This window comes from Osmerus mordax, chromosome 10 (assembly GCF_038355195.1).
Source record: "Osmerus mordax isolate fOsmMor3 chromosome 10, fOsmMor3.pri, whole genome shotgun sequence".
Classification (NCBI taxonomy): Eukaryota; Metazoa; Chordata; class Actinopteri; order Osmeriformes; family Osmeridae; genus Osmerus; species Osmerus mordax.
The window spans coordinates 7,705,845-7,717,732 of record NC_090059.1 but is presented as its reverse complement, the minus strand read 5'-3'; the positions used below and the strand labels follow the sequence as shown (position 1 = coordinate 7,717,732).

Below are 11,888 nucleotides of genomic sequence, written 5' to 3'. Positions count from 1 at the left end.
CCTACGCCGGAGCTTGGGGAGGCATCTCCACAAAACTGATACACTATTCATAATCAGATGGTCTACATTAATTTACCTAACTGGTGAAGACCGCTCAATTTATGGTGAGTACAGAAAAAAGAAACGTTAATAAAGGCTAAAACTGTATTCGCCTAATGTTGTAGAACTGTGTTGACGTTTCGACTTGATATACATCTACATGGTTGATCTAGCAAGCTAACGTCAGCTAGCGAGGTAACAAGATAGCCTAACATTGCTAGCCTTTAGCTACAGTGGGTAGTTGTGTTGATGTGTCAAATTATCACCCCATATTATACCAGGCTGTGATCCAGTTTCTGTGGCGCTAGCATGATTACGTGGAATGTATATTATAAGATGAACACCTATATTAATGAGTTCTTTTAAGATGAAGACTCACCAATCAACACACCTATGTCTACAAAATGTTCTTCCCTTGGAAAATATCTCTCATCATGTCTCCTGTTCAACGGTTTCCCCAGAAGTGAATGTGTGTAGCCACCAGCCTACACCCTTAATCTCAAAGGGATGGAGTCCCACAATTTATCCTGCGCCATCTGCTTGGACTGGTTCAGAGTCCCTGCCACCCTCCCATGCGGTCACACCTTCTGTCACGACTGCATCAAGGCCCACTGGGATGCCAAGAGCCGCTCCAACATCGGACCCCAGTGCCCCGTCTGCCTCGAGGAGTTTGCCACCCGGCCCATCCTCAAACGCAACGTGTCGCTCTCTCTCCTGAGCGAGGCAAGCGCCGCCTGCGCCCTCGGCAGGGACCCGTCGGCCGCGGTGACGAGGGGCGAAAGTGCCCGGGACACGCCCCCGGTGTTGTGCGAGCGCCACAGGAAGCCCCTGGTGTACTTCTGCAAGCAGGACAACATGTGTGTGTGCTACGAGTGTGCCCTCCACGAGTGCAAGAACCACAGCCAGGTGCTGGTAGAGGTGGAGAGGGAGGAACGAGAGGTAGGCTTGCATTCCAACGGCGATCCCGGATTTGTCTTGTGTCTGTCTGTCTGTCTACCCATCCATCATTCCATCCGTCCATCCATCATTCCATCCACCCATCCATCTGTTTGTGTGCTTCCACAGAGGCTTCTGAGAAGGAAGAGTGTGGACATGGGGAAACGTATGGAGGAGACCGAGAGGAGCATTGCCGAGCTGACGGAGAACATTGAAAAAGCCAAGGTAGAAACGAAGCCATTTCCTGTTGCTCAACCTTACCTCCCCTGTCATACCTCCTGTCGTAACATAACAGTAAAGCCAGTTAAAATATATTTTATTGAGACATCCCAATGGATTTGAGCTTTCACAAAAAATGTAATTCCAAACTAATAGTTGATTCATTCCAAACTAATAGTTGATTCATTCCAAACTGATAGTTTATTCATTCCAAACTGATAGTTGATTCATTCCAAACTGATGGCTGATTCATTCCAAACTGATAGTTGATTCATTTCAAACTGATGGCAGATTCATTCCAAACTGATGGCTGTGTTGACATGACTTCCCGCTCTGACGGTGGTCCAACGCTCTTCCTCTGCCCCCGGTGTAAAGGTGACCCTGGACCAGACGTCCCACTGGGTGGAAGCCAAGTTCAGCCTGCTGCTGAAGGTGCTGCAGGAAAAGCGGGACTCGACCGAGGGGTTCCTGGAGCGGGAGAAGGAGAGGACCCTGGGCCAGGCGGAGGCCAGGCTGGCCTCCCTGAGAGAGAGAGCCCAGGAGCTCAGGGAGAGACAGGGCCAGATAGCAGCTCTGAGTGACCTCCCTGACCCACAGCTAATACAGGTTCAGAACTCACCCTGCTGCTTACCAACACATAGCCAGATCATAATCATAATGTAGCCATTGAACAGAGATTTCTGTCCAAAGAGACAGTTCCAACAGTACACTTGCTATCCCCCTATAATCATCATAGTGTAGTCATACCTCCAATGGCTTTGAGAATGGGAAGAGGGCTTTGCTAACTGCTTGTAGCAACAAGCAAAGATATTACCCAAACCTTAACCCTTGTGCTGCCTTCGGGTCACATGAACCATCGTTGTGTTGCGACAACTTTACCCAATACAAAAACAAATAAAAAGCATTTTCTTTTAACCTTTGCGATGTGGAGGGTCTGAGACAGCCCGACGGTTAAAAGAAAATGCTTCACTTTGTTTTTGTATGCGGTAAAGTTGTCGCAATACGACGGTGGGTCACAATGACCGATGGGTCAGAATGACCCGAAGATAACACAAGGGTTAAAAACACGACAGGCTCAAATTTTCTATTTTCTATTTTCTATTGCCAACAATATATATCTTAGAAACGACCAATCCCAAAGAGAGCTGATGTCTTTTGACCTTTGACCCTGTGTCTGTGTTCAGGACTCTCGGCTGGTGGAGGTTCCTCGCCAGCAGGACGTTCCTGTGGATGTGACCTGCAACCTCCAGGAGAGGCTGAACGGCGTCACGGACGTTCTGTCGCGCATCTCCAAGCTGGTGTCTGAAGATCTGGAGAAGGCAGTGTGCGCGGCAGTGGGCCAGGACAAGCAGGGTGAGCTGGTCTTAGTCGCTTTCATCCAAAGCGACATGCAGATGTATGAAAGTAATCTCTTTCTCTCTTGTTGGGCATCCTTTTCTGTTTCTCTGTCTTAAACCTCCCATCCCTCCTCTCTCTCTCTCTCTGTCTGTCTCTCTCTCTCTCTGTTTCTCTCGCTCTTTCTCTTGTTGAACCCTTTTCTACCTCTCTGTCCGAAACCTCCTTCCCTCAGGTTCCCCCCAGGATAAGCGTCCGGTGCTGGCAGTGGTTCCAAGCCCTGCTGCCCCCTGTTATCCAGGAGGGAAACATGGCCTCAACGCATGTACGTTCTGTCTTCACCAAACTTCACCCCACATGGGTCACCTGGAAACCGCAACCATAAAAACATTTCAAATGAACTGTGAAGAAACCTTCGCCACCCTTTCATATTCAGTGAATCTCCTCATCCTCTCCTCCTCCCAGACCGCTGCTCCCTGACCTTTGACCCCCGCACTGCCAACGCTCACCTGCTCCTGTCCCAGGAGAACCGCCGGGCGGAGCACCTGACGTCGGGGCCGCGTCCCGTCCCCGCCCACGAGGCGCGCTTTGACCACACCTGGCAGGTGCTGTGTTTCCAGGGCTTCACCCACGGCCAGCACTACTGGGAGCTGGAGGTGTCCAAGCCCTGGGCCTACCTGGGGGTGAGTCCAACCCAAGCACCAAATCACTTTTTATTTAGTCTTTTCCCTTTAAGCAATGTTCCAGAGAGTTCCACAGATGTACAGTACATTTAATCCCATTGTCATATCAATTTTTTTTGTATAGTCCATTTTATAAGTAGTGTCAGAGGGCTTCACAGATCTGGTTATTTGATAAAAAACACATTTTATGGAAACCAGGAAGTTTGGTTAAAAGTGATGGAAATCTATGAACAAACAGTGTGGTAACCCCTGGTAATCACCAACCAGGACGGACAGAAACCTGATGTCTCTCCCCTTTCCTCTCCTCTCCTCTCCCCTCCCCACCTCCTCCCTCTTCCCCCCCTCCCCACTCCCCTCCTCAGGTGACCTACGAGGGAATCCCCCGCAAGGAGAAAGGCAAGCGGTCTATGGTGGGCATGAACGAGTTGTCCTGGAGCCTGCAGCTGGACGAGCGTCAGCTGAACGCGTGGCATGGCGGGCGGCGCGAGGCCGTGGCCGGCCACTCCCAGCAGCACCAGCGCGTGGGCATGCTGCTGGACTACGAGGCGGGCACGCTCACCTACTACGGCGACGGCCAGACCAGGCTGCACGCCTTCCACTGCGCTTTCACCCAAGAGCTGTTCCCCGCCTGCTGGATAGGGGAGGGAGTCAGCATCACGCTCTGCTCCCCCTAGCCCACCAACAACACCCACACGCCACGGGACACAAGGGGGAAGGGAACTGAGGGCAAAAGCTTCACTCGACGACTATACAGGAAGTGATATGGCGAACGGACTTTTCGGCTGATCGAAGTAGAGGACGCCCTGAAGATTCACCTACCTACTGTGTCCTTCACCTGCCTCTGTTCCTAACCTCAGACTCTCTGGGGATAGTGGATGAATTAGGTCTGACTCTGTATCAGAGGGTAGGGTTAACTTCTAGGTCTATACTGAGTAGCTTCAGTGTAGTGTTGTCTAAGAGGCCAAGCCTTGTCCTGGCCAGCAAAAAGAGAGACACTTCCTGCCTTTCTCTAGGACCTGACCTTGTGACCACTTTCTCGACCAATCGTCTTCTCAGAACTGTAACCAGGGAGGAAACGGGATAGTTTTACCTGGAGGGTGTAGGTTGATAGGTGGTGTCACCTTTTACTTAGCTGGATCAGCCTTCATTTTGCTTCAAGCCATTCTGTGTTTTTTCCGATCAGTCGGGTGGAGGTTTTAGTGGGCGCAGAAACCCATATAGAAAAATAAGCAAGTTATAAGTATGGGGTCCCACCCCATGTACAGATGTTAGATTGTCATCCTTCTTCAATCTAGTCCCCAGAGACCTGTCACCTTTGTGGGGTAGCTGGGACACCGGCCGATAGAACACTTATTTGAACCAATCACAGAAGTAGTCGTGTATAGTCCGCCAAGCAAAAAATAATCATGCGCAGGAGGTTGTAATTTGATTGCGGCTCCCAAACACATGCTAATGCAAAGTTCGTGAACCTGCTGGATGCCCGAAAGTTTGTGCTTTAGCACCGACACAGACGGCGACGGTGGCACCCTACAAGGCAGTGATAGCGTCATATAGCTCCGTAGCTCAGGTACATTTGGGATTTCACTCGATAACGACTGCGTGGAAGATTAGTTCGATACTAATGTTCGTGCTGGCCTCTTTGAGACACATTGACTTGACAAGTGATTACCAAGAACAGCTGTGAACCGGGAATGTTCTGGTAAACACGACTGCACAGCGGACGATCCCCAGGGATAAACTGATTTGCACAGGTTCTCCGGAAGCACAGATCGACAGTACTGTAGCTGAGAGAAGGGATAAGCACATTTAAAGTCGGATGACTTTTCACTGAGAGCCTTCTTGGCACTGGGACTGAAGATCATGAACATCTGCACTGTGCTGGAAATACAGATGGGATTTACTAATACATACTGTAACTCATGTGAACGCATAGAACAAGGTCCTTTGAATAAAAGTTTCATGCATAGGCTACTGTTAAGTTCACAAGTGATACCATGCTTATTGTCAATAATCCATTTCTAGAGTTTGCACTTTGAAAACCTGCAACATGGTACTAATGTATTGACGTGTAAATCATTTGCGTCCTGCATTTCTATTGGCTCAAAATGTCCTTGGATGAAGATTGTAATATTATCACAGTAGGGCCTACTGGTGGACAGCCTATTCAGTTTTACAGTATCCATTGTATCTTATCCATATATTTATCCATACAATTTAGTACATGGTACGACACCATCATTATAGAATTACATACCGTAATTTAAGACTAATAAATAACAGAACACTTCACATCACAGAAGATCAGTTTAATAAAATCCAATGCATACTGTGTTAAGTTCACAACTGATACCATGCTTTTAGTTAGTTCAATAATACATTTGACCATTCATAATAATAAAATACTAAATAACTTAGAAGGGAGAGAGTGAAATAAATAGCCATATATTACGTATAACTATTATTAGACACACAGCGATGACAGAGCAAACTGGGTTCCGATGCATGGCGTTCTGAAAGTGCGACGAATCAGCCACCCGATTCGTGCCACAAACACAGAAAGACGGCTGTACAGAGAGAGGCCCAACTACTAAGGTGCTCCGAATAGATTTTGAGAGATTGACCTCAAACGTGTGTCAGTAAAGAACAAAGAAATAGAAGCACTGCTGTCGTTCCATGTGACTACCATCCAGGTTCCAGACTGTTCCCAGGGAGTCCGGAACGCAGCGTGCGCGTGTTCTAGAATGTTCATGGAGAGGGCAGTGGCAGGCCAGGATGTGACATCGCTGGGATCTATACTCTCACACACGATAATCCCCGGGTAAAAGCAGGGCGTCACCCCTGGCCTGGATGCCCCAGAGGGGAGCTTTAATCTGGGATCAGGGATGCACCGCTGGACATGACAGACACAACACCGGCTATTCTGCTTTGGCATTGTTCATTACTACCTAATATCAGCACCCCCCCCCCCCCCCCCCCCCCCCTTGTAGTAGTTAGGTTAGTCACGTGTTGAGATGAACCCTGTTTTCCCAGGAGATCTAGTCTGCCTACACACAGCTATTCTCTTTCTCACTTTGAAGATGAATGACCAAAAGCATGTACACTCAAGACATAAATTAGAAAAATAAAACACTGCATTTAGCTCGACCTGGAAAGAGTAGCAAAGTAATTACTTCATTCTGTCCAGTTCAATAGATCAGCAGTCATATGAAATAAATGTTAAGCTTTCTATTTATTTTTTTAATGTTTTTTCTTTCTTTTCTTTCATATCTACATTGACTTTGCATCTGACGCCTAGGGCAGCAATCGGTCAGTTTTAGCCAAGTCGTTAGTATCTGGATTATCGACTGAATCACATTCCCAACCTCGAACATTCTCAAAACCTGACAACTTTGGCTCAAACGACATTCACGTCATCCAGTCTGAGAGACACGGAAATGCTGTGTGTTTCAGTTGGCGTCAGGTTTGTCTGTATTGTAGCTGAGGGGAGGGGGTGGAGCGTGGCTGAGGACAGCAAGAACCATCAGGAGGAATATGAGAAGGAGTGTAAAAAGAAGGACGAGGATAGGATGAGGGCAAGGAGAGGATGAGGACGAGGATGGGGAGAGGATGAGGAGAGGGCAAGGAGAGGATGACGATGAGAAGATGAGGACGAGGATGGGGAGAGGCAGGAAGGTATGGGAGACGACAAAAGAGACATAATGAGCAGGTCTACCATCACCCAGGCGAGAACACAACATAGGGAAGGAGGGATTGTAGGATGGGTTCCCAGCAATGGGGGAGGAGGGGTGGGGGGGGTTTGTGAAACTGCAACACTACTGGGTCTTCTTGTCCTCGGGAGGAGAGTAGGGAGGGGGCTTGTCCTGGAAAAGGGAGGAGTTCAATATTAAACATTACATCCAGGGAAATACAAGTTACATCCAGGGAAATACAAGTTACATCCAGGGAAATACAAGGCCCCTTTGATTCTGTTTCAGAGGTATGGTTAGAGTTCCCATGTGCACTGGGCTGACTAAATGGTGAAAGCATGCATCGTTCTTGCTGAACCCCATCTACCATTGCTTCTCTGCTACTTCCTGAGAAGCATCTATTGGCTGTCATGTACCCTGCTCTTTTCTCATTGGCCAGGTTGCTGACTATCCCTGTCCTGTGTTCCTGATATATAAAACAAACCGTAACCAGAGGCGTTGTTAGACATAAAACTCTACTGGGGCACAGGCCCCTGTTTATCCCTTTTTTTCTTTCAAGCTTGCTGCGCACAATGCACTACTAGGCTATAGATGCTCCCCTTGCTTAAGCCACTATACACAGTTCAGAGACGCAGGTCTGATATCAGCTTTGGCAGGGACATCAATAGTTAATGCAAACGCACACATTTGTTCGCATTAATTTGAGCGCAATTACTGTTTTTTGAGCTTCATGTAATATTGTTTTTAAGTTTTAGTCAAATTAAGATGATCGGTAGGCCTATCATTTAGAAACTGTCTTTAGTTTTGTAATGTTTTCTTAGCCTACCTCAATTCTGACTTGTCTGCCAAGTCCGACACCCGGACTTCTGTGTGCTTGCTGCAGTGTCTATTTGGCAAGCTCAGAAGAGCGCGCTGACATGGAATTCAATCAACACTTTTACAAGCGTTGATTGGGATACTGCGTAAATTTTTTCCGGGATTATCTATCTAAATGAATGCACTTCCTAATAAAGTAAATTGTTAAAACTCAAACTCTAGATTTTACTGGGGCACAGCAGAAAAGACTGGGGCACGTGCCCCAGTAAAAAGGGTCTGACGACGCCCCTGACCGTAACCATGGTGACGCGTAGGAAAAAGGCCTACCTGTGGTAGGTAGACATGGGTTGGGGGAAGCGTGGCACAGCTAGCACTGGCTGCTGCCTCTGCTGCTTTGGCCTCAGCTGGGGGGAGGTGGAGAAGGGCGGGAGAGATGGAGAACAGGAGGAGAGGGAGGGGGAGAGAGGAAACAGAGGGGGAATGGGAGGCGGGAGATAGAAACAGAGGAGAAGGAGAGAGGGAGTAGGAGGAAGATGAGCATTAATTAATAAATACTACGTCATCTCACCATTAAGACCATATGGTTGTGTGCTGGGGGGAGGGGGCTCACCTGCGGGTGTGGAGGGCAGGTCTGGCTGCAGGGGGGCCTGCTGTCCCAGGGGGGCAGAGTAGGGGGGAGGGGGCATGTAGGCAGCGGGGCCTTCAAACGCTGGGGGGCTGGGGTAGAATGCACCTGCGGAACACGGAACAGTCACCATCCCTTCATGTGTTCACTGTCATCTGAAGCATTGTACAGCGTGTGTGTGTGTGGGGAGTGCAGCCAATAGCTCCACAACTGAGCTCCACCCATTCCCCTGAGTGTGCTGGTGTGGCTTTTCTGACAAAGGTGGACAGAGAATCCAAACAAACAGCAGATACTGATACTGTCATAACAAACCCACTTGTAAAATCAATCAGTTTGACCTCAGTATGTATCAACTATCTCCAGTCTACACTCCCTCTCTCTCCCGCTCTGTCTCTGTTTGTCTCCCGCCCTGCAGTGAAAACGACGGAGGCCCTGTCCCTGTGGGGCTGACTTACCTGCAGGAGGGGGGTTGGGGTAGGAGTACCCCGGGGGAGGCCCAGCTGGGTACATCCCGTTGGTAGGGGGAGGGGGGTAGGCGTAGGCCCCGTTAGCCATGTAGGGGCAGCCCCCGAAGCCCCCAGCCACCGGCTGCCCTCTGGAGGCTGAAAAGGTTCGAGAATGACACAGAGATAGTCGGCTCACTGGAACAAAGCGCCCCGTTTCAGCTGTTCAGTTCGATCGGATCTGTCTGATTATTCATCTTCCACGCGCGTTTTCCGATTTTGCTTCATTTGTGAAATGAGTGTGTACATCTCATATATATTTTGTAAACCTGTGACTATGAAAACTGCATTCATGTATAATGAATATATAGCTGTAAATACACATACAGCCTATAGAAAACTGCCTAGGTGATGTGTTTGTTGACGGGGCTGTCTGTGTACCTTGCGCTGCGACCTGGAGCATGTACTGTCCAAACTCGATGGCGCCTCCCGCCGCAAAGACCAGCTTGAAGGAGGAACAGCCCTCCCAGCCTCCTGGGATGGAGGGAGGGAGAGGTGGATGGAGGGAGGGAGAGGTGGATGGAGGGAGGGAGAGGTGGATGGAGGGAGGGACAGAGGGATGGAGGGAGGGAGGGACAGAGGGACAGACAGACAGGAAAGCACATGTTGAGGATGAGTGGAAACAGGCTCCTGGTACGGCATTTTTATGTTGAACTGCATACACGCCTCAGACATGCAATCACACACCTCCGGGCTCGGCGCTGATGATGCCTTTGATGTAGTTGGCCCCCAGTACTGGCTGTTTGACCTCACATCCCTTCATCAGGTAGAAGGGCATCATGAAGGACTGTAGAGCGTCGCGACCCTTGGTCAGGAAGATCACCTGAGGAGAGACACACACACACACACACTCCAACTGTCAACATCCTCACACACACTCTGTCAACATCCCCCCACACACACACACACACCAACTGTCAACATCCCCCCCCACACACACACACACACCAACTGTCAACATTCCCACACACCAACTGTCAAAATCCTCACACACACTCCAACTGTCAACATAGAACTTGTCAACATCCTCACACACACTCCAACTGTCAACATAGAACTTGTCAACATCCTCACACACACTCCACTGTCAACATGTCCAGCAGCACACACTTTAACTGTCAATCAGCCTTCGTTATCTGAAGATAAAAGATTGCACTGAGCTAAGATTGGCCCGTTTCATCACTAAGCAAGAAGATTGCTGCAGGGACATTGTGTGTGCGTGTGTGTCTGGGCGTCTGGCCTCTGTCTTACCCTGTAGGGAGTCAGATATATGCTTCCCTTCTTGTTCTTCCTGAAGGCTTCAGGCAGGGAGTCTGCTTCACAGAAGACCAGCTCCACATTCTCAAAGCTCATCAAAACACTGGTCACACACACATGCGGTTTGCACAAACACACACACAGACAATTATTTGGGTGTTGGCATACCGTCACTGGCCACAGTTGTGTATTACTCCTAATTAGGCTAACGTCTCATAAACAGTGAGTAAATAGCAACCATGACATCATGGTCATTATGCAACTCTCCAGTTCATCAGTTAGTAAACCTCTCTTACAATAGTAGCCAATAATAGGATTACAGGTCACACGCCACTGTCAGTCAGGTGGGGTTACCTGCAATACTTAATAGGTTTACCAGGACAACGTTGAACTAGATAACAGCAACATCACTTTGTCATACGAATGTTCGGGAATGGGTTGGTTTTATTGGTGGCCTTGGCCCTAGCTACGCAGTATCACAAGGATTCTAGAACAGAGCTAGCCTGCTGCTTGAGACACCGCGTTTGCTTACTTATACGCTTGATTGATTTACGTGAACTGTGTCGATGGCTAATTAAACGTTACCACAGCAAAAAAATACGTGGAAAAATACCTGTCTTAACTGGCTGTGTTACTCTGCTGTTAACACAGTCATCGTTAGTCCAGTCCCAAGGCAGTTGTTGTCAACGGTCATCAAGTGATGATGGGAATTTTACGATCAAGTAAAATTGCTTCATAGCTAGCAAGTTTTGAAAATACATGCACAGCCCATCTACTCGACAAATTGTACGGATAAGTGTAAAAGAACGCCACCCAAGGGTACAATAACACTCAAATGGCCTAGTTTGCTAGCTAGCTATGTTTGGTCCCAACGTCACATCGCTAGCTTGCTGTGTGATGGCCACAGTGCGAGGCTAGTCCGTAGACTATCCCTTAAAGCTAGAGCTAACAACAACGACATCGTGATGAGCTACCTTTCACTGTTGTTGATGATGACACCTCCGGATTCAGAGTTGTTCTTATTCAAAGCCATCGCTGTGTACGGAAGAGCGAAACACTATGCCGCTGTCTAAAAACAAAACCGAAAAGAGGTGAATGTTGTCTGCTTGCACACGCAACTGTTGTGTTGATGCTGATGATGCACCTGCACTTCCTGCATGCGTTACGCCCACACGATGACATCACCCTGGAAAATCCTGTCAAATTTCTCCATAATCTCATAATCCAAGGCCGTAGCCATGGAGTCAACATTGGGGGGGGGACAAATTAAATTTGTTATGATAATTTCGGACAGTGTGCGTGGTTGGCTTTCGTAGCGTGGCACATTTATATTTTTATATCAATATATTGGGGGGGGTTGTGTCCCCCTTACGGCCTTGTCATAATCCAAACCCTTCAACAGCAACATGTATCCCAAAGTGGACACTTACAAAATATCCCCGCGTATCCCCGCAAAATATCACCGTTTGCACAGTTTTACTTACTCAAAAGTTTTACAGTTTTACTTTAAAAAAAGTTTTACAGCTCTTACGCGGTGGTTGAGTAAGAGCGGTTGAGCGGTTGAGATCTAAAATTGTGAAAACCCATTAAACACCACATGGTTCAAACGAACTCAAAATGCTGATAACCCAACGTTTAGTTATGTGACAAGACTGATCACATTTTTCAACAAAAACTTCTGTTGTATTTTATTCGTAATATGGGGCTTTTGATTGAGGCTGTTGAGCGTTGCCGTTTTCCCACCCCCGCACATTTCCATTTGTCCAACTGTGCGAATGGCACTTTTTGC

The 11,888-nt window shown here is 48.2% G+C and overlaps 2 protein-coding genes across 2 annotated transcripts; one reads left to right on the top strand and one right to left on the bottom strand.

Moving 5' to 3' along the window:
* Positions 1-10: 10 nt before the first annotated feature.
* trim65 (tripartite motif containing 65) lies at positions 11-6,150 on the top strand. The gene is made up of 8 exons (XM_067245237.1): positions 11-104; positions 501-978; positions 1,105-1,200; positions 1,570-1,800; positions 2,379-2,547; positions 2,765-2,854; positions 2,995-3,212; positions 3,575-6,150. Exons 2-8 carry the CDS (start codon positions 547-549, stop codon positions 3,884-3,886), a joined length of 1,548 nt encoding a protein of 515 aa, XP_067101338.1. The 5' UTR covers positions 11-104; positions 501-546; the 3' UTR covers positions 3,887-6,150.
* A 44-nt stretch (positions 6,151-6,194) lies between these two features.
* On the bottom strand, positions 6,195-11,208 carry wbp2 (WW domain binding protein 2). Its single transcript, XM_067245236.1, has 8 exons — positions 11,074-11,208; positions 10,094-10,202; positions 9,530-9,665; positions 9,224-9,316; positions 8,795-8,941; positions 8,325-8,447; positions 8,042-8,118; positions 6,195-7,072 (listed from the first exon to the last, which is right to left on the bottom strand). Exons 1-8 carry the CDS (start codon positions 11,130-11,132, stop codon positions 7,025-7,027), a joined length of 792 nt encoding a protein of 263 aa, XP_067101337.1. The 5' UTR covers positions 11,133-11,208; the 3' UTR covers positions 6,195-7,024.
* Positions 11,209-11,888: the final 680 nt, after the last annotated feature.